A 25,564-nucleotide genomic window follows, 5' to 3' on the forward strand; every position below is an offset into this window, starting at 1 on the left:
AGTGAACTGTGGGACCCCCTTGCTGGGAAGGCGGGGCACAACATTTCAGGGAGGGTAGGATCCTGAAGGACGATTTCTAGTAGCCAAGAGCTAGGTAGATAGAATCCTCCTGACAGACAATTCTATTATATTAGATATGTTGAGATCGCTGCACTCCCCAGTACTTCATTATCCTAATACTTTGAGGAAATGCTGCTCTTATTTTCTGGCCTGTGGTTTTAGATGGGTCTCAGAGATAAGGATGCTGGGATTGGTGTCCTCCAAGTCACGGCTCCTGGCATGTACTCTGCACTCAAACTGTGGGCAAGGTCTTCCGCACACTCGTATGCAGAGTGGATTAGATGGGTGCCCCAAAACCTAGCATAAGTTTAAAATGATGGTCTCCGCTTCTAAAGGAATATTTTAAAAGCAGGTTAATTTCAAAGCTAACGTTTTTAAAGGGTGCTGAAGCGTTGTATTACTAAAATAAGTTGGTTCATTTAAAATGTATTTCATGTTTTTGTTAAGGATTAACTGGCAATAGAATGTCATAGATACCAGACACATAAATGCTTTGCAGAAATCTGCCAATGGATATTTGATCCCCTGTGCATAAAAGGCCTGTGTGTGTGTTAAGTGCCGTCAAGTCGCTTCCAACTCATGGCGACCCTATGAATGAAAGTCCTCCAAAATGTCCTATTTTTGACAGCCTTGCTCAGATCTTGCAAATTGAAGGCTGTGGCTTCTTCCTCTTTTCCTGCTGTCCTCAACGTTTCCTAGCATGACTGTCTTTTCCAGTCCATACGTTCTATTTCTTTTTTAACAATTTCAAGCTTACCCTGATTCATGCTTTTCACATTCCATGTTCCTATTATATGCGTCGAACAGCTTCGGACTTTCCTTTTGCATCTGTTCATGTCAACCACTGAACGTCCTTTCGGCTTTAGTCCAATTGCATCATTAAGAACGGCGCTACTCGTACTTGTCCTCTGCTCTACCCCAGTAGCAGATTGAGTGCCATCCGACCTGGAGGTCCCATCTTCCAGCACTATATCTTTTTTCATTTTGGATTGTCTCATCATAGGGTTTTCAAGGTAAAGGTTGGTGAGAAGTGGTTTACCAGTGCCTTCTTCTGCGCAGTACTAACCAGGGTTAGCCGTAGTGGCACTGCCGTTGTCTACGAAAGATCCTCCGCCAGTGTCACCTTCCACTATTGCTGCTGCCCAGTAGCTAACCTTCAGGGATTCCTCTGCCCCCATCCCCATTGGAACTGCCTGTTCTCTTCTGTGGACGTGGCCATTGATCCCTTAAGGGGGTGGATGCATCTTTGTCTGGTGTCTCAGCTGTGACCATTCCGTCTTGAGTGACTGTGCTACGAGTTTAGTCTCTTGATAGAGTCTAGACCCCTTACAGTATTGCTCTCAGCTTCCCTGACACACACAAACCCCCTCACCACGTTAAGGTGTGCATCCAGAAGGGGATAAAAGGCCTACTTGCAAGAAAAAGAAGGTGGACAGTTTCATAGTAAGAACATGAAGAGCCTGCTGGATCATACCAGTTGTCCAACTAGGCCAGTATGCTGTTTCACACTGTGGCCAACCAGTTGCCCCAGAGGGCAAACAGGGCATAGGGATCAAGTAGTTATTTCTACTATTTAACAGAATATGGGGTATAAATATTTAAAAAGAAATTCACATTGTACAATTCTATGACAGTTTTTTTTTTGCAAGTCTCACCAATTTCTACAGTGTTCAATTCAACAAATGGCAGTTGGTAGAGCAGGGCTCTTATTGAACTTTTCATTAAAGCATCCTCAGAAATCAGTATCGACACTGTATTTCAGGGGTGTCAAACGTAAATCCCAAGGGCTGGTTTTGGCCCCTTGAGAGCTCTTATCCGGCCTGCAAGTTAGCCACCCCTTCCGCTCTCGATGTGGGCTGGCAAGACATGGCCCGGCCCAACCAAGTGACATTTATATCATATCCGGCCCTTGTAACAATGGAGTTTGACAATCCTGCTGTAGACACTATCCCCAAAGCATTCAAGAAAATGCATGCGTTCAGATCATATTTTCTTTACACACCAGGTTTTGCTCAGGTGCAAAACGCCTTGCTGCAAATTCTTAAGCAGTTAATACAACAGGAAAAGGAAGAACGATGAGCAGATTCATAAGCATACATACTGTACCTGCATTATAAGAAAATGAGGATTGTTGACATTCAGTCCAATAGAACAAAAAAGATCCTGCACTCTAGTGTTGTTTGCATTCACACCGTTGATTAGATATTTATTTCTGCCTCCAATCACCACCTTGAGCAGGGAAAAGAAAGGCCTCATTATTGTAGCAAAATAAAGTTTATATTTAGCTTGCATGGCTATTCTAAAAAAAAAAATTCTGTAATATCTCTAACGTTTTTTTTTTTGGTGTGATTTTCTGTTCAGGATATAAGATGCATAGAACCGGCAAGTGTCCAAAAATTGGCTCACCTGTCTTGTGACTGTAATCTCGTCATGATTCTCAAATCCTAATGGACTCTGCTTCTTGTCAGAATTATCAAAACTGATTGATACGGTAGCCTTAGAAATTCCAGCCTGGCCATTTTTATAAACGAGATCCTGCAAGTTGGAAGCCCGTACCTGAAAATATTAAAGGAGCCGTTATTTCCACCAGGACTGACATCTTTACACTACACATAGAATCATAGAGTTGGAAGGGACCACCAGGGTCATCTAGTCCAACCCCCTGCACAATGCAGGAAATTAACAACTACCTCCCCAACATCCCCAGTGACCCCAACCCTCCCCCCGCCATGTAGGATCCCACAATCAAAACACAGGTGCAGATAAAAACATTTGACTGGTGGTTTGTGTTTATATATGACAGTCTCAGATCCTCTTACTTGGATATTAACCCACTGACTGGAAAAAACAACATTTTGTATAGCCCAAGGGGAAAATGATGACAATAGAGGTAATGTTTAAAAAGGTCAGTTTCATGATACAAATTTCTAGAACCTTTAATTTAAAAAATGATGCAGTACAATACCTTTTAACAGACCCAATTAAATTTCACTAAATATTTATTTACAAAATTTATTTACAAGTTTATTTATTTACACTATTTATAGTCCGCCTTTTTCACTGAGACTCAAGGTGGATTACATAGCTTATATAAATCAATACAATCCACAGGATGCAACAGGAAGAGAAAGAGAGAGTATACTTCAGATACAAGAGATTTCAAGTTGCACCAAGAGCTACTGTAACAGAAAGGCAATTTCATCCAGTAATTGAGGCAGTTCTGTAATACCTCATCTTGCACTGTTTTAAGACATCACACCCCGAAACCTCTTTTCTTCAATCCTGTCCCCTCACCACATTGTATTTTGTACTCAACATCTAGAAAAAGAGCTCTGCAGAACTCAAAAGCTTGCTCACTACTTTGTGCTGTTTCTGTTGACTCTCATAAAAATTACTATACTGCTGCTACTTTGAATTTATTTTTTTCTAATGGTCCAATGTGGATACCTAATAGAAGAAGTTAAGTACAGCTCAATAACTTTAAAAAATTGTTTTAACACTGCAAGGCCAAGGAAAATTCAACATAAATAAAAATTGTATGTTTTTGGCCATACCTCAGACAATAAGGGTCCTCATCCCCTAAAATCAGATATGACTAGAAATTGCTTTCTCTCTATACTGTTGAGGTACCTTTTACTAGAAAAAGAACTCACCTATGCTTACTTATAGAGTAATTCCCACACCATCTGTGCTGCGTGACCGTGGTCTTGGTATTTTCTGTGTGACCACGGTCACACAGCTCAGATAACCTACAAGAACCAATGAGCTCTGACCATGAAAGCCTTCGACAACATCTGTGCTGCATCAAGCGCAATTTAAGACTGAACAGTAGCCCCTTCCTCAGCCACTGTACAAGCAAAAAGCATTTCTGCTAAAATGCAACTGCTGGGACATTAAGCACAAGTCATTACTCAAGCACAAGACATTAACCAGTCATTACTCTTCTTCAAGTGCAGGCTTGCACCCCTCGGCCATCATGTTACAAACGACAGTTGTGTCCCCAAAACTAGACACCTCTAAGAGGACTAGGTTTTTTGCTTGTGGGATGATGGAACACCTGTTTTGTTTTGACAGATTTGTCTCAGACAGTAACGTCTGTCACCTGCGACTGCACTGCTATGGTAAGATATTTAATTGTTACTGTTGGGAACTTGAAAATTAAGCTTGCCAGAGGCATCCCAAAGAATCCATTGCAAAACTGGGATTTCACTTTTTTCTCCCTGATTCAAGTGCCAACATTGTCTGCCCATGGGACCAATGGTGTTATTATCACAGTTTAATAATGCACAATGACTATAACATTTTCCAATGCTTCTCTTGTTCCAAAAAAAGTGATGCCATACCAAAGAACATTTTGCATTGAAGCTGAAGCTCATAATGGAAAGAAAGGTTGAGGACAGTAGATGTTTGAAGTGTATGCTTACCTGTGATAGATTGGTAATGCCCAGTAAAAAACAGATGGAGTCTAGGATATTGGATTTGCCACTTCCATTTAAGCCAGTAATGGCATTGAATAGTGGGTCAAAATTATTAACTTCTGTCCTTTGAGCATAGGACTTGAACCCCTCAAGGACAATCGACTTGATATGCATCGTTATTCAGTATCCCAGGAGTATCCCAGGCAAGGGTTCTTCTAAATGCTGAAAGAATACATACAAACCTATAATCCTGTGGGTTACAAAACATGTATTATAAAATCTTTTAAGAACATAAGAAAAGCCATGCTGGATCAGACCAAGGTCCATCAAGTTCAGCAGTCTGTTCATATAGTGGCCAACCAGATGCCTCTAGGAAGCCCACAAACAAGACAGCTGCAGCAGCACTGTCCTGCCTGTGTTCCAAAGCACCTAATAGGCATGCTCCTCTGATTCTGGAGAGAATAGGTATGAATCATGACTAGTATCCATTTTCACTAGAAGCCATGAATAGCCCTCTCCTCCATGAACATGTCCACTCCCCTCTTAAGCCTTCCAGGTTGGCAGCCACCACCACATCCTGGGGCAGGGAGTTCCACAATTTAACTTTTTTTGCGGAACAGTGCTAGTTATGTGGAAAACAGACATCTCGTGATTACTTGTTTGAGAACAACACCCACACTTGGATAGTTTCTAGTAACAATTAACAGCAGAGCTCTGCACCTTTTGTTAGAGAAAATTGAATGAGACTAAGGATGCAATCCTATGCACTTACTTGGAAATAAGCCAACTGAACACTATGAACTCTCTTCTGAGTAGATACGCCTAGGACTGCACTGCATTTCTAAACACACTGATGACAAAAATTCTGTACTTATCTAGACCCTATTATATTTACACATGCCCTTAAAGATTACGTAAACTAATTTAAGTTTTTATTTTCCTCCACTTTTAATAATGTTTAGTTACTGTTGTGAAGACCTTTTTGGTTTTCTTTTACTCTTTCCACTGCTGTGGGATTGTTTTAATACTGGGGGTTACTGCACTTTGTACTCCCAGCGATGTCTTAAGAGTTTGAAAATGTTGTAAAAAACATCACTTTAAAAGGGTTTTGGATACCACGGCTTATAAATGGTTGGAAGATGTCGTCACAGCTAAAGGGGCCAAACAAAGTGCAAACAGTATTTTTTATAACGTTTTCAAACTCTCAATACATCGCTGGGAATACAAGTGCGGTAACAGCCACTGTTTACCATTCCTATGACTTTCGATTATTAGCTGATATGCATCATATACTATTGTTTCAATGACTTTGAATGGTATTTTGTTGTACTGAATCATATTCTAGAACCCAAGCCATTCCAAAAACCAACTTGCAAGTGAAAGATTTTTTAAAAATACATGTATTTATTTTAAACATTTATATCTTATACCCTCAGCTATCAAGATGGTTCACGACAAAACTTGAAATTTTGTTTGTCCCCTATATTTTTTGAAGTTAGGTAACAATTCAGATACTTTTCAGAACTGCCAAGAGTTAAGTAGGGAATCCAAAGTTTCCATCTGGCTGGCAAACTGTGGAGCTTTTCAAGTGATTTTCAGGGATATCATAGATTTTACTTTAGCAATTATTCTGTATATTGTAATTGTAATCGACTTGGAACTTTTAAGCACTGATGGAAAGAATATGAATAAGAAATAAGTGTTGGACATTAGACAAAGACTAGCCAGGGAACAGATGGCAATGGGAAGATGAAGCCATGATTTAGCCTTTAAAATATAGTTATCGCATGCCCATCAAAATGAAGCAAAATTGAAAGCAATGTACTTTATTACCCAAATCATCATGCTAGGCTTATTTACTATGAAAGAGGGTTTTTTTTTAATCCAGGCTCATTTTATCATTCTAGAAGAATTAAAAGAGGAGCGTTGGCAAATAAATCTGTATCTTGGGGGGAAAGATCTAGAGCATCTACAGTTGCCAATACTTTCCGTGACCAGGAAATCATACTGTGTCCCAGTGTCTACTGCACAGCTGCAGACAAGAACGTGAGGCTTGAATGTGTGGGGCTTTAAGCTCAAAACCCCCACTTAGCCATTGCAAGCTCACCGGGATGCTGAACTCACCCAGAGCAAATTAAGCAACCTGCTCATCAGTAAATGCCATTGTACTCAATAGGGCTTATTCAACAGAAAGCGCTCTCAGGATTTGCAACCACGAGCCTGATGCAGGGGGTCACGTCGGTTTGTTCCCGCACGTTGCCCGGGGGGGGGGGAAGGGCAAGAACGGTATTTTTTTAAAAGGCGTTATTTTAGGAACTATTGAAATATGCCCTCCGCCAACAAACTCCCCGAGCAAGAATAAAAGGCAATGATTAAAAGGAGTTCTCGAGTCTGCTCCAAGCCAACAGAAAGCTAACCTGAAAAACACGGCTGTTTCCCAGGGGCCGCCTGCCTGCCTGCCTCCCCTCCTCCAACCGTCCTCTCTTCTCCTTCCTTCACTTGAATTTTGGCGCGGAGCAAGGGGGCCGTCCTTCGACGCGAAGCCCCATCAAGGTCTGCCCTCCAGGCTGCCTGATTTCTAGTTCTGTTTCAGTGCAGGCATTGGGAGGCGAACTCTCGAGTGGGGAAAAAAGCCCCTTCCTGCTTGCCTCGTTCTCTTCCCCTGATCTAGATAGGCATGGACCGCGGGGGGGGGGGGAGAGCTATAAGTGGTGCGCGCGCAGCTCTGGCGCCCATTTTGTCGCTGGCTGGCTGGCTGGCTGGCTGGCTGGCTGGGGACGCGGGAGGGCGGTTTGCGCCACACAGGAGACCTTGCTTTTGCAATTATTATTTTTTTTTGTCACGCATTAATTATTTTATTTCTTATTTTTGCTCCGTTGTGAAAAACAACCTTATTCTTAAGTACTGGCCATAGAGTGCATTCAGGGGCTGTTTTGTTTTTCTGAAGTGGCCACATCCTCTATGACTTTTCATTCTGAAGCAGCCTCAATTTGCTCATGACAGAAACTTCCTTTGGGGGGGGAATTGAGTCTTTAGCCTTGCAGTAGGTCTGATGCCACTTTTTTTTTTAAAAAAAATTTCTTTTATTAAGCTTTATAGATCTGATGCCACTTTTAAAAACGATTTTCAACTCAAAAGGTTAAGGCAGTGTGGATAGGAGCTGAATAGGAAGGAAAGAATATGCTGGTGCATTTAGGGTACCAATTGTGCATTTAGGGCACAATTCAATAGCTAGCCGTCCTTCGTTTTTGACCAAATAATACTGTAGGGCCCAACATGCCCGTTTTATCATTAAGGCCTGTTTTTCAACAGTTCCATATTTTTGCTCTGCTGGTTGGTGCTTCTTGCTTATGAACGTGGCAAAATGCTCCTGGCCATAGAAAAATACAGAAATTTTCTATAGAAAAAGAAAGTGGGAAAGGGGAAAAATTAAAGAGTCAAAATAAAAGTATGTGCTTGTCCAAGCTTCCAAGTCAAAGTACATGCGTACACCCTTTATAGTCTTAAATCTAAGGTTAGCTTCTAATATAAATTATTAATTTATCGTTCTTTAAGTTTATATGCTAAAAACAGATAAATTGGAGGCACTTAATTAAAATTAGTTATAGTAGCTACTGAGATACAGTAAATACATATTTATATAATTAAAACTGAAACTACCAACTTCAGATACTAAATGCTAAATTAACATACTGCCTTTGCACACACTACAAAACAAAAACTCGAAAGCTCTTGAATATTTGTTGTATAATGGCTGCCATTTCATCTTAAAGCCATTTGCTGATTTCATTTTCATCAAATGTGTTAATCTTGACATCACAGCAAAATCAAATAGTTTGTTAATCCATTCGGTCACGTCTGGAATTTTAGAAGTTCTCCAATACGTTGCATATAAAATTGTGGCAGCGGTAGTCACATATTGAAAGAGTTCTCTGGATTGAGCTCACTTTTGAGGGAGTGTTATTCCCGACAACATATATTTGGGATTTAACTCAAAGTTTGCCTGTAGCACCTCCTGGATTTCCTTATGTATTGTCTTCCAGAATGGTTGACTTTTATTGCATTTCCACCATTGGTATGGTAAAAAGTTCCTCTTATTTCAGAGCATTTCCAACAGTTAGCTTGATTTGTCTTATGCATCTTTTGAAGATCTTTTGGTGAAAGGTACCATCTATAGAACATTTTGTACCAATGTTCTCTTATAGCTTGTGACATTTTTTTTTATTTTGGTGGTCCACAGTCGTTGCCAAGATATCATCTCACCAAAGTTTTGCATCCATTTGATCATACAGGTTTTAACTTGTTCTGATGATGTTTCATATGACAATAGAAGTTGATTTAATTTAACCAACAAGTGGTCTTGTGATTTTGTTATTATTTGCTCGAACTCCATTAAACTTCTCATATTACTTTCACCATAATAATCCTTTCTCAGACAATGAACTATTTGGTGGTACACAAACTATGAAATATTTATATTCTCATTCTGAAGTTCTTGTAAAGTCTTTATTTTGCCACTTGTCAGCAAGTCCCGTAAATAACATAGTCGTTATTTTTTCTGGTGGAGAAATCCAAATACGCTTCCGTAGGTGACATTAATATTGATGGGGAAGGGCTGAGGGTTATTTGTAGTGATTCCCATATTTTAACCAGATGTTCTCTAATATTGCAATCATATTCTGTGAAGTCTGATCTTCTTACCTTGCTTTTTCCATAGTAGAGAATGAAAACTCCATGCCAAAATCCATGCCAGCTTTTTCAAGTCTTATCTTCCTGTCTTCAGGGTGGATTATCCATCTGTTAATGTTATTAAGAAGGCTACTTGAAAATTAGCCTTCAGGCCAGCCTCCTGGAGGGCCTTCAATACCTGCTGCCTGAGATGTCCCAAGACAGTGGGAAAAGCCAGCAGTTCAGGACAAGAAAAGTCCAAGCTTATAGCGAGATATTGGGAAGTATGTTCAGAAGCAAATCTGAATATTGATATGGTTTTCCCCCTGTATGGAATGTCTAATCCTGGAGGCAAAGTCCAGGCCTATAGCGAGATATTGGGAAGTATGTTCAAAAGCAAATCTGAATATTGATATGATTTTTCTCCTGTATGGAGTGTCTAATCCTGGAGGCAAAGTCCAGGCATATAGAAGGAGATCTGGAAATGTGTTCAGGAGCAAGTCTGAGCATTGATGTGGTTTTTCTCCTGTATGGGATGTCTAACCTTGGAGAAAAAACTTGTGACACTCCAAAACAAAGTGGAGCCAGAAAATTGAAAGCAGTATATGCTTCAGGTGGAGCATTGATAGAGTTTTCCTCCTGTTACTGAAATGGGTAAATGTGTTACAATGGGTATCAACTTCAATCCGATCACTGTCAGATGAAAGATATCACCACCACTCAGTCTAGCAGCAGGACAGTTCCTCCTGCTTGTGTTGAGGGAACAAACGGGCTTGACTTTCCCCACCCCTGCTTGTGTTGAGGGGACGAATGGCACCTCTGCCTCATCTGTTTTCGATTTTCTCGTATACATCATAGTTTCGATGGGAGGAACTCAAGGCCTCCTAGACCTTGGCCTCCCCCAAAACGCGATTAAGTCGAGGGTCTTCCTCTCCCTCCAAGAGACCCCGCGAATACTGCCAGCGCAGATTTGGGAGTCCATGGGATAAGACGACTATCACCAACAAGCAAGGGATGTTAATGAGGAGTTGAAAATGGCGCCCAAAAAAGCCGAGCGAGAAAATGCAAAAGGGCGAGTAACAGCTCCTGCACACCAACCCCCCAGTTACAAATTAATAAATAAATACACAAGACAGTGACGAAGGAATCACAGTTAATACAAACAGCACCACATTTTAATTTCGGCCATTGACATCTCTCGACTGGAATTTCGAAAAAGCAAAGTAGCGAAAATAAAAAATTAAACAAAAAAGGCGGCAAGTTTGTGCAAATGACTACGGGATGGGGAGGGGTTTAGAAAAGGGTGGGCCGTTAGGATGCAAGGAGTCTTGACCCGAGAACGGTGCATGCACGTGCTGTGAATTTGGAATGAATATTCAGTCCTAAATAACAGCACACTTGATCTTAATAGTACACATACTACTATTCAAAAATCAATATAAACCTTATTAGGTATTTCAAATACAAATTATATACCACAATATAAACCAATGAAACTGTTTACTTCAAGTATGCAAATTATATTCACACACAACCTTTATTGGCATAAATGTAAATTATATAAGAATTGTATAAATGAACAAATAATCAATTGCAGTTAGGAGTGTTTAATTCACATACCCATAACTATATATTGGTAATCCGATGTGTCCCTTAATGGTAAATCCTAAATTGCTGTTATATAAAGTCTATTATTCTGGAGAAAACAATATATTGAACATTACATGTTGTCAGTTTGTTTTCAGTAAAGTATTCTTTAGTAACCTGTGGGACTCCAACGGGAGTCTGGAACGAGAATCCCTCCTGTAGAATGGGTTATTCCAAGCGGTTTTGTTGGATTGATTTACGCAGGAATGTATTGATGTAATTCTTCCATAAAGAATCCAAGTGTAACCAAAAGTTACAGGCAAGTTACAAGGACGCGCTTTCATGAGCCAATGCCTCATGGGGTATGCCCCGTCGGCCACCATTATTGCAGGGACTGTCGTGTCCTCTAACGTAAGAGTCAAGTTGCCTGGAATGAATGCACCCTTGTTCATTGTCCGGCAGATATTAGAATGGGCAAAGGCACAGGCATCGTGTGCCCTGCCAGCCCAACCAACTACCGCATTCATGAATCGTCCAGTGTGGTCGACAGTAGCTTGGAGCAGAATGGAGGAAACATTCTTTTGATTACCCTACTCCGCAACTTTGCCCCCATGATTAATGATGGTAATGTGGCATTCGTCAGTGGCTCCTACACAGTGGGCATTCCCAGCCGATCAAAACCAGCCATGATCTGCAATGAAAAAAGGTGCAAACATCATGTTAGTCATCTCAGCAAGCTGTGTTGAAGTTGTGCCATTGCATGCGGCAAATATCACTTAAAACTAAACTGGTGAACCAGAAAGTTTGATTTGCCATTTGATAAAATCACGAGAAAATGAAACTTTGCCATGCATAATTCATAAGCAGTATCTCTTCCCCATGCGATACCTCACAGTTTGTCTGGTGTCTTTACCCCTTGTTTAGTGACCTGCTGACTAGATGGCATACCGAGAGGAAAACCAATATATTTAAAAAACTTTTCCGTGGGGGATATAGTCAGTGTTAATTACAGGTCATTGGTGAGGCCAAACCTCTTGAATGACAGATCCCAGGCGAAATGTCTTCCGGTAGAGGTCCAGTTGAATACAGAGGCTAATTTCTCGAAGTATTTATCCAACGGTGGTCACACCGATGCCAAACTGGTTTGCCACCAATCTGTAGGGGCTCCCAGTACAAAACTACCATATAGCCGCAGCAACATGTTACTCAACAGGAATGGGATTCCGCATCACCGTCCTTTCACGCTCAAGACGTCCACTCAGAGCATCCACAATCTCCATTAATGTAGAATGTGTCATCCTGAAGTTCGCTATCCATTGCTCTTCACCCCAGATTCCCGCAACCAGTCGATCCCACCAGTCACAAATTTTGGGATACTCCCAGTTGTGCCTGGGTAAGGGAACACGGGCAAGAGCGTACCATTTCCTGAGCATGAGATGAGCTGCTCGCTGTGATGCATGGACACAGGTTAATCTAGCATGAGTAGAAGAACCAATTATCACTTTTCCTGTAGCCCTCCTGTGCTGCACACGATGTTGTATATAAGCCGCAGAAATTACTGCTGCATTTCTAATGCATTGGCAGGTCACATTGAATGCCATTATCAAATGTGCCATAAGAAGCGACATTCTTCTCAGACGGAGCAGCCTTTCGGGTGACATTGCTCAACCACACAAGACCTTCTGTACACAACTCTGAGGAAAGGACGGCTCCAATAAGGTGTAAAATGGCCACTCACCTGACACTGTTCAAGGTTCCTGCTTTTTTTTATTGTGTAAAGGTTGATGCGATGATATACCGGTAGGGGGAGGACCGCTCATCGATTGGATAACCACGCAGCCAATCCTTGAGCGGTGACCTGGCAGCTACTCCCCTACTATCCCATGTTATCTGGGTGGATCAAACGCACGGGGAGCACCCAACAGGTTACTGTTTCAGATTTACAGTGGGATAGACACCACCATGCGTTAAACAATCCAGTCTCGAATTAAAATATTGTGAGATAGGGGAGGGGCAAACCGAGAACATTCTGCCCATGCGTTAATCCCCATAGACAACTATGAAGCATCCCCTTTCACCCTCTTTAATACTCCACTCTCTCAGCCTGATTGTGTATGCTGAGGGAAAGCGTTAGCCTGAGTGTAATTGGTAGATTATTTTTCTCCTCCTCCAGTCCCACACCAGTATTTACATCAGAGAGAAATTTGACACAAGAGGCTTCATAACTTTTAACATACCGAACAAGGAAATTTATTGAACAGTATTTACAAGATGGATTTTTGATGAACAGGCAGAATTGGAGGGAAAACTCAAAATCACGTATATGTACACAAGATTCCTTTCGAGAGATAGCTTAGCTTAGGTGTTACTTTACTTTTGTCTCAAGTTATGTTCCTTCAGTTCTTAGTTACAAGCTTAGTTCTATCCCTCAGAACTCTCACAGATTTAGTTCCAAAGACTCTGTTCCCAGCCTAGCTCACAGGAATAAAGACACTTTGAATTCTCTCACTCCTCAGAGAACTTCCAGAAGAATGGGGAAATATCCAAAATCCCTTTTCCAGTTCTCACTGACTACCCCACACCAGTGGCAGTAATCCTGTGCATCTCCCTGACATCACACAGTTTGATTTTTGGGATTTTCCTCTATACCTTTTCTCATGAGCGTGTGTGTGGGGGAAAGCCGAGTCTGTGTGTGTATGTGGGTGGGGAAAACAGTTTATGTGGGTGAGTGGGGAGCCAAAGGGGGGCTTTCGCCCGTTCTGCCGAAGGGGGGGTTGAGTGCAACAGTGCGGCTTTTTTTGCCCCTGGAGTTGAGAGCGGCGGTGCGAGTTGCGTTAGTCTCCGTCTGCTTGGCAAACGCGCCTCCTGCATCTTGGTTTTTTTCCCTGTTTGGGGTGCAGCCCAGCCCTATTGGTTTGAGGGGGGGTGCAACTTGTGGAGGTGCGACTTGCGTGAGTCTCCCTCCGCTTGGCAAACGCGGCTCCTGCACTTTGGTTTTTTCCCCCATTGGAGGTCCAGCGCTGTGCCGTATTGGTTTGAGGCTAGCTGAGCTGAGGCAGGCTAGCGTGCTTTGGTCACATGAGATGACAAGAGTCACTGGGAAAGACAAAGTTACTTGCCCACGCCTCAAATTCGATGCTGGGGCAACCTGCTTCAAGACAAAGTTACCTGCCCACACCTCAAATTCGATGCTGGAGCAATTCCTCCCAGTGCTTTTTAAACTGATTATAGTGGGCTGGCTTCTTCTCCCCGGGCCATTGCCGTGCGTGCCTCAAGGAAGCCTGGAAGGCGTCCCTGCACCTTCCTATATTTTTGGAGGCATTCGCCCGGAGTGTGGCTAAAGTTGCACGCCAGGAGAGCATCTGAGGCATCTTGGAACACATTCCAGCTGTGCTCCTTGGGCCGGTCAAAGGCCTCAAACAGGTAGCCCCACCTGGCCATGAATTGGAGGAGGATGTCCACCTCCTCCTGCCAGGGAGCTCTCCTGCACGACCTCATCCTCCCTGCCATTATCCCGGAGTGAGCCCTCCTAGATGCACAGGGGCTTGTGGGAGCAGGAGGGCGGGAGCACGGGGTGTCCAAATCAGCACTTGCAAATTTGGGTGAGGTCGTTTGCATAAGGGGGAAGCATCCCTCCACCATGAGAAGAAGGAGCAGGGCAGAAAATACTAATTCTGGGGCTTCTTTTTGCACAGTCTGTTTTGCTGCTCGCTCAAAACTGCGTTTGCAAAATGTAACTTTTACAATGCATTTGCACGGTCTCCCAGTCCCAAGTCACCTGCTACTTTGTTCCTATTTGCTATGTTAATTAATAGCATATGCAATGCATAGCTAGTGCGCCTCTTCCTTGGAGTTTGGAAATTGCACAAAGGAAGCCTGCTTTCAGAGGGACATTTGGGATTTGCCCGCTCTCTACCTAGCGGGGGGGTGTGGCTTATTGTGTGCCCTTAACTTTAACCACCCTTTCAAGCCTCCTGGTGTTTCATGTTGGAGGGAAAAAAATCTTTCTTAAACCTCCAATCGTCCCAATGCACGATTGGTCCCACTCATGCGCTCCAAAAAACCAGGAGAGGTGGGGGAACACAAGCAATGTCAGGATTACGTGGGGCTCCCCTTCTCTCTTGTGCACACTATTTCTGGGAGGTGCGCTCTGAAAGCAAAGTTTCAGAGACGTTAGAAACGGGAGTGAAATCAACCAAAGTGGGTCACATCCAGCACGATCGCTTTTAAGGTATTTCCCATACGTTTCCCGGACTGGGTGCGATTAGCCTCCTCATTCACAAACTCTCCGTGGTCTGAAAGCAGCTTGCTGTGATTCCAAACTCCGCTGAAGAGCATTGATTTTATCCAGACGCATTTGGCCTCCCAATTCATTGAGTTTAGCATGTTTTGAGCTGTAATGACGCTCCAGATTGGCTTTTTCATTATTGCTAACGCATCGCCACAAACTAGGTACGCAGGTTTGCCTTTGACTTCAACAAAAAAATAATTGGCTTTTGCACAGAGAAATTGGAAGTCAAGTTCCAACTTGCATGGGAAGTTTTCCTGAGACACAGGGAGATGCGAAGCACATGCAAGCTTTCTTGGAGCATACAAGGAAAGCTGCAGCTTGCAATGGGAAGAAATTGAGTTTTCGTTTAGTCCCCCCTTCTCCAAACAACAAGGACTGCCCCCCCTGTTGCGGTTACTTTTTGCAGCTACTATTAATTCAAAGCCTTGCAGTTCCATGCCTGCCTTTTGCTCAGTCTAGCAAAAGGATTTATTTCTTTAGCTCATTTTCTTATTAACCCTTTGGCCAGGTCTACAAGGGGACTACTTAGCCAAGCGATATTGGTATTGATACTTCTCTGCGTTGCAGCTGATCCAGCAAATAAGATCTTATGGAACACACTCCTATGGAACACATAGACGAATCCTTAAAATTCAGCCAGTGTGTCACAGGTAGACTTACCAGTTTCGCTCGCTGCAAAGTACAGCTGCAACGCAGCACTCAATTACTTAATTACTAAAATTTTGCTTTTGGCACATAGGAGCTTGGAATATTTTAAACTCCTGAAAAATCTAAAGCCAGCTCTCTGAAATCCCAGCCTTGAATATGAATGTCCGTTGCGGCCCCAGCCCTAGGGTGGGGGAATGGCCCGGGGGGAAGGGGGGCCACACCACCCCAGGGGCTACCAGTACCCTGGTGAGGAAGTGTGATTTTACCCAAGAATGATGAGTACGCAGTGTCTGGAGTAAACAGGCCACAACTTTATTGATTACGGCGTTAGGCATTGGCAAGCAGGAGGGGCGGGATCCAGGGATCAGCTGACCCGACTCAGCTGATCACGCCCTGCGCCCAACCCGCCTGTTGGGCGCAGCCTGAGATGGCAGTATGCTGGGACCCACGTGGGTGGCCGCCCACCGTGTGGTCCACTGCCACTTGGGAGGAGGCCACACTGCAGCCCCTGAGACAGGCTTATCCATTCCTGGCCTCCCCCCAAAACCCCTTATTAGGGTCCCCAGAATGGGAAGCAGGGCACGCAGGCCATCTTTCCCCCAAACTGGATCCGGCCCCATGCCCAAACCGCCACAAGAGGCAACTGGAGATACATATCCACCTCTCCGGGCGTCTCCCGCCAATGCCTAATGCTGCAACCACCAGCGGCTCCACTGTCTTATCCCCTGCGGCCTTGAACCGGTGAGACAGGTCCGGCTGCTGGCTCGCGGCTCACCCCGAGGCAGGCATGGCCATGTCCTCTGCCACCGTGACCTTCTGCCTGGCCCGGCCCCAGGCCCTCAGTGCATGCCCCGGGCTCCCCACCGGTGGATCTCCGACCGCACCTCCAGCCCCAGGTGCCTTCCCCAACCAGCAGCCGTAGCGTAGAGCCCAGTCCATACTCAAATGAGAAACAGAGGGTGTCCCCCAATGGGCGGACGTACAATTTGTACGCGGGGGAACGCCAGCGCCCGATGGCCTTAATCGCGTACTCTGAAAAGCCGCTTGCCGCCGCCGTGGAAGCCGCCCCAATCCTGAAGGAATGAGAGGCAAAGTCTCTGGGGTTGAGGCCCAACCTAGCCAACCCCATATGCATAACACCCGTGAATTGGTACCTCGTGAGTGGGGGCCCCTCAGCGTGCCTCAGAAAGACCCCGCCCCTGGCTGATCTGATTGACACGAAGGCTCTGGTGGACCTGACTGGGCAAGGAGCGGGTTGAGGAGCCCTGCCAAGCCTCAGCATGCACCCCTTGATGTCTGATCAGTCTTGGAGTGGGCCACCTTGATGCGCACCTCCCGTTCCCGGACCGTTACTCCATGAAACTGCTGTGCGCGGCCAGATCCGTCCTTGGCGGACCCCACCACCAGTTCCCCCACCCGAAGGGCACTGTAAAATGCCAGTGTGAATGCGGCTTTGAACAGGATGGCCTCGTACGTGGACCAACAAATTTGCGGCAAGGCTGCAATCAGACCCTACAGCATGTCCAGGTTGATGGGTTTTCTCTTGTCTACCCGCTGCGGGATCAAGCGTCTCCATCCTTCGACTGCTCTCCTTGCTATGAAAGAATCACAGGAATCAGTGCAGCCATGCACTTTACTAAAAAAGGAAATGGCTGCCATGTGGCCCATCATGGTCCTGGGTGCCAGGCCACGCTCCCTTAGTTCCGCTAGGTAATGCAAGACCCACTCCTCTGAGGCCGGCCAGCCCCTAGGACCTCCATTACCGGTGGAAAAGGCGATGAAGGAGTCTGCCGCCGCTGAATATGACCGCAAGGTGGATGGCGCGACGGAGTTGCGCACCCCTTCCATTATGGTTCTGCGCCAAGGGAACTTTTCTGGGCCCGGCTCCGCTGTCGGGGCCAGGGTGCGAAACTTTTCGACCTGGAAGCGAGACAGCTCATCTGCCAATTTGTTATCTACCCCGGACATGTGTATAGCTGTAAAAGAAATGTTGGAAACATGGCATGTCAATACGAACTGGCGGACCAACCGCATGACCCTTTCGGAACGAGAGGACTTTGTTAATGATCTGCACCACAGCCTCGTCGCACCAAAACACCACCCGCTTGTCCTGGAAATACCCCGACCACAGGGTAACCACCACTAGAATTGGAAAAAACTCGAGGAACGTGAGGTCCCTGGTGATGCCCTGTAAGGCCCACTGCGGTGGCCACCGCTGTGTGCAGCACCTCCCGTCGAAATAGACGCCGAACCCCAGCCCGCTGGCTGCATCCAACTGCACCTGCAAAGAATGCCCGATATCCCAACGTTCTTGCCAAAAGGAAATACCGTTGAATGTGCTCAGGAACAACTCCCACACCCTCAAGTCTGCCCGCATTCCTTCGGTAAGCCTAACCCGGTGGTGAGGACGTGACCCGTGTGCAGTTTCGCTTGCTGCAAAGTACAGCTGCAACGCAGAGAAGTATCAATATCAATATCGCCAGAATTGGCTTGCACAATGCTCGCAGTTCCTTTTTTAGTATTTGATGTAGGTCTCCTATTCCAAAGTTTCTATCTTTTATGCCGATGTTCGCTGAAACTTATAAACTTATGGTGCCAAGCAGAGAACTGAGCCAACACTGAGTGTGGGGCTTGCTGCAACGTACAGCTGCAACGCAGAGCCCTTCCCTGTGCAACGACCCTACATGCGAAGTTCAGGTGGCCCATTGCAGCTGTTTTAGAGTACATTTCTTAAGGGGCGAGAATGTCACCAACAAGGCCTGTAAAGCCAGAACCTTGTCGGTCGGAAGGCGGGACGTACCCGCCATTAAGTCCAGTTCGATGCCCAAGTAAGTCAACCTGGTGGTGGGCCCCTCCGTCTTTTCATGAGCTAGCGGGACCCCCAGTTCCTCCGCCAGCTCGTGGAAGGAGCGCAGGAGGTTAGTGCAGCCCGGTGATCCTGCTGAGCCCATAAACAAAAAGTCATCCAGATAGTGAGTCACCTGATGGGCCCCGGATTTCCTCACCACTGCCCATTCCAAAAAGGTGCTGAATGCTTCTGTTGTGGGGGGGGTGAACATCTCCCCCCCCCTTTTCTGCCTCGGAAAACCCTTGATGTCTCTGTGAAAACTGAGACTTTGGCAATTTCTACTTCTCTCTCTCTCTCTGTCTCTTCCTCCAGCCTCCCCCCTTCCCATTTCTGGTATGCAAACACAGGCTGACTTCTTATCGGAGCGCTGGGCATGCAGGGGAGGTGAGCGTCTTTTGGGCTACAGACCAGAACACTTCGAACGCGGCACATGCCACGGAGCACCCCATGGGCATGGCCTTGTCCGCGTACCAATACTCGTCAAAACGAAACCCCAGCAGACAGAATTCATCAGGGTGCACTGGCAGCAGCCTGAAAGCGGATTTTATATCACATTTGGCCATGAGGGCCCCTTGGCCGCACGCCCGGACCAGCTGCACTGCCTGGTCAAAGGAGGCGTAACGAACCGAACAAAACTCTGGCGGGATGGCCTCGTTGACTGAGGCCCCTCGCGGGAATGACTGGTGGTGTATGAGTCGGTATTCCCCTGGAGCCTTCTTTGGAACCACGCCCAGTGGGGATACCCTGAGGTTGGTTAGTGGGGGGCGTTCGAAGGGGCCAGCCACCCTTCCCGCCAGGACCTCCTTGCGGATTTTGTCCGCCACCACGCCCGGCAGCTCCGTGGCTGACTTCAGATTGCCCGAGAGCATGGCGATTCTGGGGCCTTGGAACGGGATGTGGAAACCCTCGGTGAAACCCGCCCCCAGGAACTGTGCCGCCACCTTATAGGGGTACTTGGCCAGCCAAGGTCGCAGCGAATTGAACTTGACTGGCGTGCTGGCGAGTCCCCCCACTGTGGAATCCTCATTTGCCCCCGCTCGCGGTGTTGCTGGCCCCCCATCCCTGCGGGCAGGGGGCCGCCCCCTCAAAAGGGCTGGTGACCGGTGGACCCTTTGGAGCAGCTGTTCTTAGAGCGGGACCCACCACACGACTCACGAATGTGCTCGAACTGGCACTTGGACCAGTTGCAACGCCTGACTGAAGTCCCAACACACCCGTCGAAAGGAGTCCTTGCGGTTGCCCCACCTGCTGGCTCTCCCAGCTTCGGGCCTGCCCTTGGCATGGGGGTTCACCAACGTTGTCCACAGGTGACTGTCTGAGATCCCAGCGCCATGCGTCATTGTGAGAAGCCCGCTTGCGGAACTCCTCATCGTACTCCAAGGCGCGAGCCTTCAGCACGTAGCTAGAAGCGGCCACCACCCCCATGTATACATCGAAGCCCGGGTCTGCAAAACTGTTCACACAGTGGCCAACCAGGTGCCTCTAGGAAGCCACTAACAAGACGAGTGCAGCAGCACCATCCTGCCTGTGTTCCACCGCACCCAAAATAATAGGCATGCTCCTCTGATACTAGAGACAATAGGTATGCAGCATGACTAATATCCATTCTAACTAACAGCCATGAATACCCCTCTCCTCCATGAATATGTCCACTCCCCTCTTAAAACCCTCCAAGCTGGCAGCCATCGCCACATCCTGGGGCAGGGAGTTCCACAATTTCACCATGCGTTGTGTGAAAAAATACTTCCTTTTATCTGTTTTGAATCTCTCACCCTCCAGCTTTAGCAGATGACCCCATGTTCTAGTATTATGGGAGAGGGAGAAAAACCTCTCCCTGCCCACTCTCTCTAAACCATGCATAATTTTATAGACCTCTATCATGTCTCCCCTCAGCCACCTTCTTTCCAAGCTAAACAGCCCTAAGCATCTTAACCGCTCTCCATAGGACAGTTGCTCTAGTCCTCTAATCATTTTGGTTGCTCTTTTCTGCACCACCTCAAGCTCTGTAATATCCTTTTTTAGGTGTGGTGACCAGAACTGTACACAGTATTCCAAGTGTGGTCTCACCATAGATTTGTACAAGGGCAGTATGATATACTGATATCATCGAATACTATATATACTGATATATCAGTATGATACCATCGAAAGCTCTCTCAGCCAACAGGAACAATTCTTTGGTTACCTTTGCAGTACAAGAATCTTTGTTGCCATCAGGAATGGAACCTTTTCATTGTCACGTTAATCACCCCTGAAGAAGAATCTCGAAACAGGCAAGCTTTACCACGGATTCCTATTGGCTGAGAGAGCTTTCAACTCTGGGGAGTTACCGGCTGGCTCAGGGAGCTATTGGCTTTCAAAGCTTTTTAGAGCTATCGGCTTTCAAAGGAGGAAAGATTTCATCGGTCCACCATGGCACCAGACGGGCAGCTTTTCCAGCGCCATACAAATGACTGTTTTGTTTGTAACAATGGACTGGCCTCCCTTTTTGGAGATCATACGAGACGATATTGATACTTTGTTCTTACTAGATGCATTTTTGTTTCATAGATGGCACCATATATATAGAATTGTATATTTTGTAGATAATTGTTGAAATATATTATAATTATTTGGTCTATTGTTCTGTATGTTTGGGATTCAGTTTACACTTTCACAGCATTGGTGATTTATTTGTTTTGAATATGGATTTGACAAATTTGACATATCTCAGTGAAAGTCATCTTAATTAGGTTGGACAACCAGTGGGAATTTCCATGAAGCTTCAGAAGTAGAGAATAGCTGTTCTTGGTATTGATTGGAAAAAAGTGATCCTTGGGTGGGTTGTTGTCAAAGAGAGCTCCAGCCAGTCTCCACCAGCTGGGTCTGCTTTGTTTAGGTTTGGGGTGGTTTTCAAAACAAAACGTTAAACTCCAGGCTTCCGCCTTGAGCTGAACGGGTCGCTGCCACCAGCTCTGAGCCAAAAGGTTGAGCCTCCAGGCAAAGGGGCTCAGAGCAACCCCTGCCAGCTCCAAATACAGAGTGAATCTCCCCTGCCAAGCTGAGACTTGGTCAGAGTGGTTCACACTGTCCAAAAGGTTTACACAAAAGATAGCATGAGCAAAGCCAGTCTAGGCACTTAGGATTCAGGCTTGGGAAACCACAGAAATCACTAGACACATCAAATATAATAAACTGAAAGTTTATTCAAAAGGTTTGTGCTCGTTACAGAAAGACAAACGTTACGTGAGGTAATTTAGCATTTAAAACAAAGCTTCAAGAGTCTAACTACGCATTTCATTAGAAAGGCAATTGGCTTAGGTTTAGGCAATCAGGCAAATAGATAAAGCATTCGGGTATGCAAAAGAGTTACCACAGTCCAAGAAGTTAGCATCTGGGTGTCAGCATGCTGGTCTCCTCAGCCAAGCATAGATTCATTCTATGGGATAAAGCAAAGAGTGATGAAAAGCCCCAGGATGCGCCTGTGCATCCCAAAAGCTTCCATGTTCTCTGAGTCCAAAAGGGCTTATTTTATCCCCTCCATCTTACCGGCCTATGGCCATCTCAGCCAATAAAATGGTGAGGATGTCAATTAACCCAGAATTAATTTGTCATGTCATCTCTTCGTCACGAGTGTTACCGCTGACTCGCATTCTGCAGTTATGCGAGGCACCTGGGAAGACTCAAACTCAGAGATAACGTTTAATGGCCCATTTGTTACCCAGGAGATAAATCATTCATTGCTGCCCCCAATGGTTGTAAATTCAGGGCAGCTGCTTATCTGCAACCTTGAGATCTTAAGGAGTACTTCTCCAAAATCGAAAGCACATTCCAATGTGATCTGTAAGAGGCCTGCCAGTGTTATTGCAGGCCCCAATGTTTAAGTACAAGTATTTAATATCAAGGACTACTAGGCCATAAGCCTGAACCATTGTTTCATAGAAGGGAAAGCAGGGTGCTTTTCCTTCACATCCTTCCCTTCGGGGAGATGAAAATACGCGGTTTGCTTATTTTTATCTTAACACAGAACTAATCTACCAGAGTTAATTAAAACCACAAGACAACCTACATGGGGTACATTAGGTTTGTTAGCAGCATTGTGCAAAAATGGCTATATATCCCATCAACTAAACAAATACAGAAGAGAAAACAGGGTTAAACGTCTTATCCTAAGTCAAATCAGAGTCCACATAAGCTCGAGAGAGGTGATCAGCAACCTTGTTGTCCCTCCCTTTGATGTGAACTATTTTAAAATCAAAATCTTGCAAAGCAAGGCTCCACCTCAAATGTTTTTGGTTGGTATTTTTAACTCTGTCTAACCAACATAAAGGTGAGTGATCAGTTTGCAACTCAAATTGTTGTCCCCATAGATAAGGTCTCAACTTGTTTAAGGCCCAAAAAATAGCTAAACACTCTCGTTCAATTACTGCCAGGTTCCTCTCTCGCGGCAGCAACTTCTTACTCAGAAATACCACAGGCCTCAGCTCTCCTTGGGGGTCCTTCTGGAGCAGGACAGCGCCAATCCCAAAGTCTGAAGCTTCTGTTTGGACTACAAACCCCTCATTAGGATCAGGGCAATTAGCACCTGTGATTGCAAAAGAGCCTGCTTTAACGCAGCAAATGCAGTTTTGACACTCCTTGGTCCAAACTCGCCTAATAGGTTGTCTTTTCCTGCATAACTGTCAGTAGAGAAGTGGCCGATGAATCTCCTGTAAAACCCTATAAGGCCTAAGAAGGCCTTCAACTGCCGTTTGGTTTTAGGCCTGGGCCACTCTTGGATACTTTGCACCTTGGCCTCCAGGGGTTGAATCAGGTCTTTGCCAACGATATGGCCAAGATATTGTACAGATCCCAGCCCAAATTGGCACTTAGGGGCTTTCACAGTTAGGCCTGCTGACTTAAGTCTCTCCAAAACCTTTTCCAAATGCACCAAATGTTCTTCCCAACTGTCACTGTATATGGCAATATCATCCAGATAAGCACAGGAGAACTCATTAAGACCATTTAACAATGAATTAGTTAACCTTTGAAAGGTCGCCGGGGCATTTCAAAGACCAAAAGGGAGAGTAACAAACTCATAGAGTCCCATAGGGGTAGAGAAAGCAGTTTTCTGAATGGAGTCGGACTCCACAGGCGTTTGCTGACATACTGGGCCCGCCCCAACCTTTCAATCAAGTCATCTATCCGTGGCATTGGGAAGTGGTCTGCCACTGTCACAGCATTCGACTTCCTATAGTCTACACAAAATCTAATAGAACCATCAGGTTTATTCACCAACACCACAGGGGAACACCAGGGGGAATTACTTGGCCTAATCACCCCCATCTCCAGCATAGCTTTTACTTCCTCTGCAATTGCTTTTCCTTGCTGAGATGACACTCTATAGGGATGCACAGCTATTGGAGCTGCAGTTCCAGTATCAATTGCATGTTTAGCCATGTTGGTCTTTCCTGGCAAACTAGAAAAAGTTGCCTGAAACTTACTTAAGACACCATACAATTGTTCAGCCTGTGAAACACTCAGAGCAGGGCTCAACATTAGCTCACTCAGCCCACCAGGCTGCTGGCAGTCTGAAAGCAGATCAAAAAAGCTGTTCTTCCAGCTCTGCTTTTACTGCAAACATGCCAGGAGCTCGCTCATGGTACCTTTTAAGGGTGTTCACATGATAGAGGCGAGGCTTGGGGTGTTCCTGGGGGCAGGATACCAAATAATTCACTTCATTTTCCCTCTTCACCAGGCCCTAACCAGGCTAAAGCTTGCTTATTAGGCCTGATATGCCTGAGAATTACCACTTTGTCCCCAGCCTCAAATTCTCTGACCTCAGCTTTTTTATCGTAGTATTTTTTCTGTACCCTTTGAGCATTTTTCATGTTCTGTTGGGCTATTTTCCACACACCACTCAGATTTTCCTTTAGCTTAGTCATGTATTCACAAACAGATCTGGGCCCAACCTCTAGGGTCCCTTCCCACTGTTGTTTTAACAAGTTCAGGGGGCTGCGTACAGATCTGCCCAAAGCCAATTCATTTGGGAAAAACCCCAGGCTTTCCTGAACCGTGTCACTGTAGGCACACACAAGAAATAGCAAGTTCTGATCCCAGTCTGCTGCATGAGTCACAGCATACTTTTTCAACATGGTTGAAAATGTCACCAACATTTTTATCCAGTGTCAGGTCCCGGGCTGGGCTAGGAGGCTGGGTAGTCGTGCGGTCCAAGGTCGAGTTAGTGGAGATCAAAACAGGAGTCCAAAGGTGTCCAGAAGAAGAGTCGTTAATCAAGCAGAGGGTCAGAGTGCCAGGAATTCAAGCCGGTCAGAGAGAGAGTCAGGAGCCGAAGTGGATGTGAAGCAGTCCGGAAACTGAATCGTTGCTTCCACGGAGAAACCTTCCAACAGCCTGGGATTATATGACCCTCCGGTAGTATGCTCATTCACCCCATCAATTATCTAGCCTGGCTCCTCTCAGTATTCAGGGCTTTGTGTCCGTCTATACTCCCGCGCCTGCTTGCGACGGGTAGCTAAGTCTTTGCGTAATCTTTCCCGAAGCCTATCTATCCGTGGGGGTGAATCTTCTATCCTTGCCGGCTGACTCTCCTCATCGTTAATCATGAGAGGAGTGGGAACTTCTGACTCTGACGGAGGCAAACTGCCAATTTCAGAGGAGACGGACGGCCCGGCCTCTGCCTCTGTTACCAACTCAGCCGGGATCTGTGTCTGTTCAGTATCTAGATCCCTGCTGCTCACGACACTATCCCCCCACAGGCCCCCCCATCCAGGGGGCCTGGTTTATCGGGGTATGAGGTATGAAACTGGAGAAGCAGGTCGGGTGTATGGAGGTTCTCTGCAGGCTCCCAAGACCGATCCTCGGGACCGTACCCTTCCCAGTCAACTAGGTATTGCAGACCTCCACGGTGTAAATGAGAATCCAAGATGTTGCGCACCTCATATTCCTCCTGGTCATCAATCACCACAGGAGGTGGCGGCCGAGTTGGAGATCGGGTAGGGTCGGTCGGCTCGGCTGGTGATAATAGCGATCAATGGAAGACCGGATGGAGGTGGAAGGCAGGTG

At 45.7% G+C, this 25,564-nt stretch overlaps 1 protein-coding gene across 1 annotated transcript in view; it reads right to left on the bottom strand.

The window, feature by feature from the left end:
- The window catches only part of SMC2 (structural maintenance of chromosomes 2), a 180,977-nt gene that overhangs the window by 20,920 nt on the left and 134,493 nt on the right, over nt 1-25,564 (bottom strand). Inside the window, exons 2-4 of the mRNA XM_056848058.1 lie at nt 4,485-4,700; nt 2,467-2,616; nt 2,167-2,289 (exon numbers count right to left, since the gene is read on the bottom strand). Coding sequence (XP_056704036.1) covers nt 2,167-2,289; nt 2,467-2,616; nt 4,485-4,652 — 441 coding nt within the window. The 5' untranslated portion in view covers nt 4,653-4,700. The remainder of the gene's footprint in view (nt 1-2,166; nt 2,290-2,466; nt 2,617-4,484; nt 4,701-25,564) is intronic.

Source organism: Euleptes europaea, chromosome 4 (assembly GCF_029931775.1).
Source record: "Euleptes europaea isolate rEulEur1 chromosome 4, rEulEur1.hap1, whole genome shotgun sequence".
Classification (NCBI taxonomy): Eukaryota; Metazoa; Chordata; class Lepidosauria; order Squamata; family Sphaerodactylidae; genus Euleptes; species Euleptes europaea.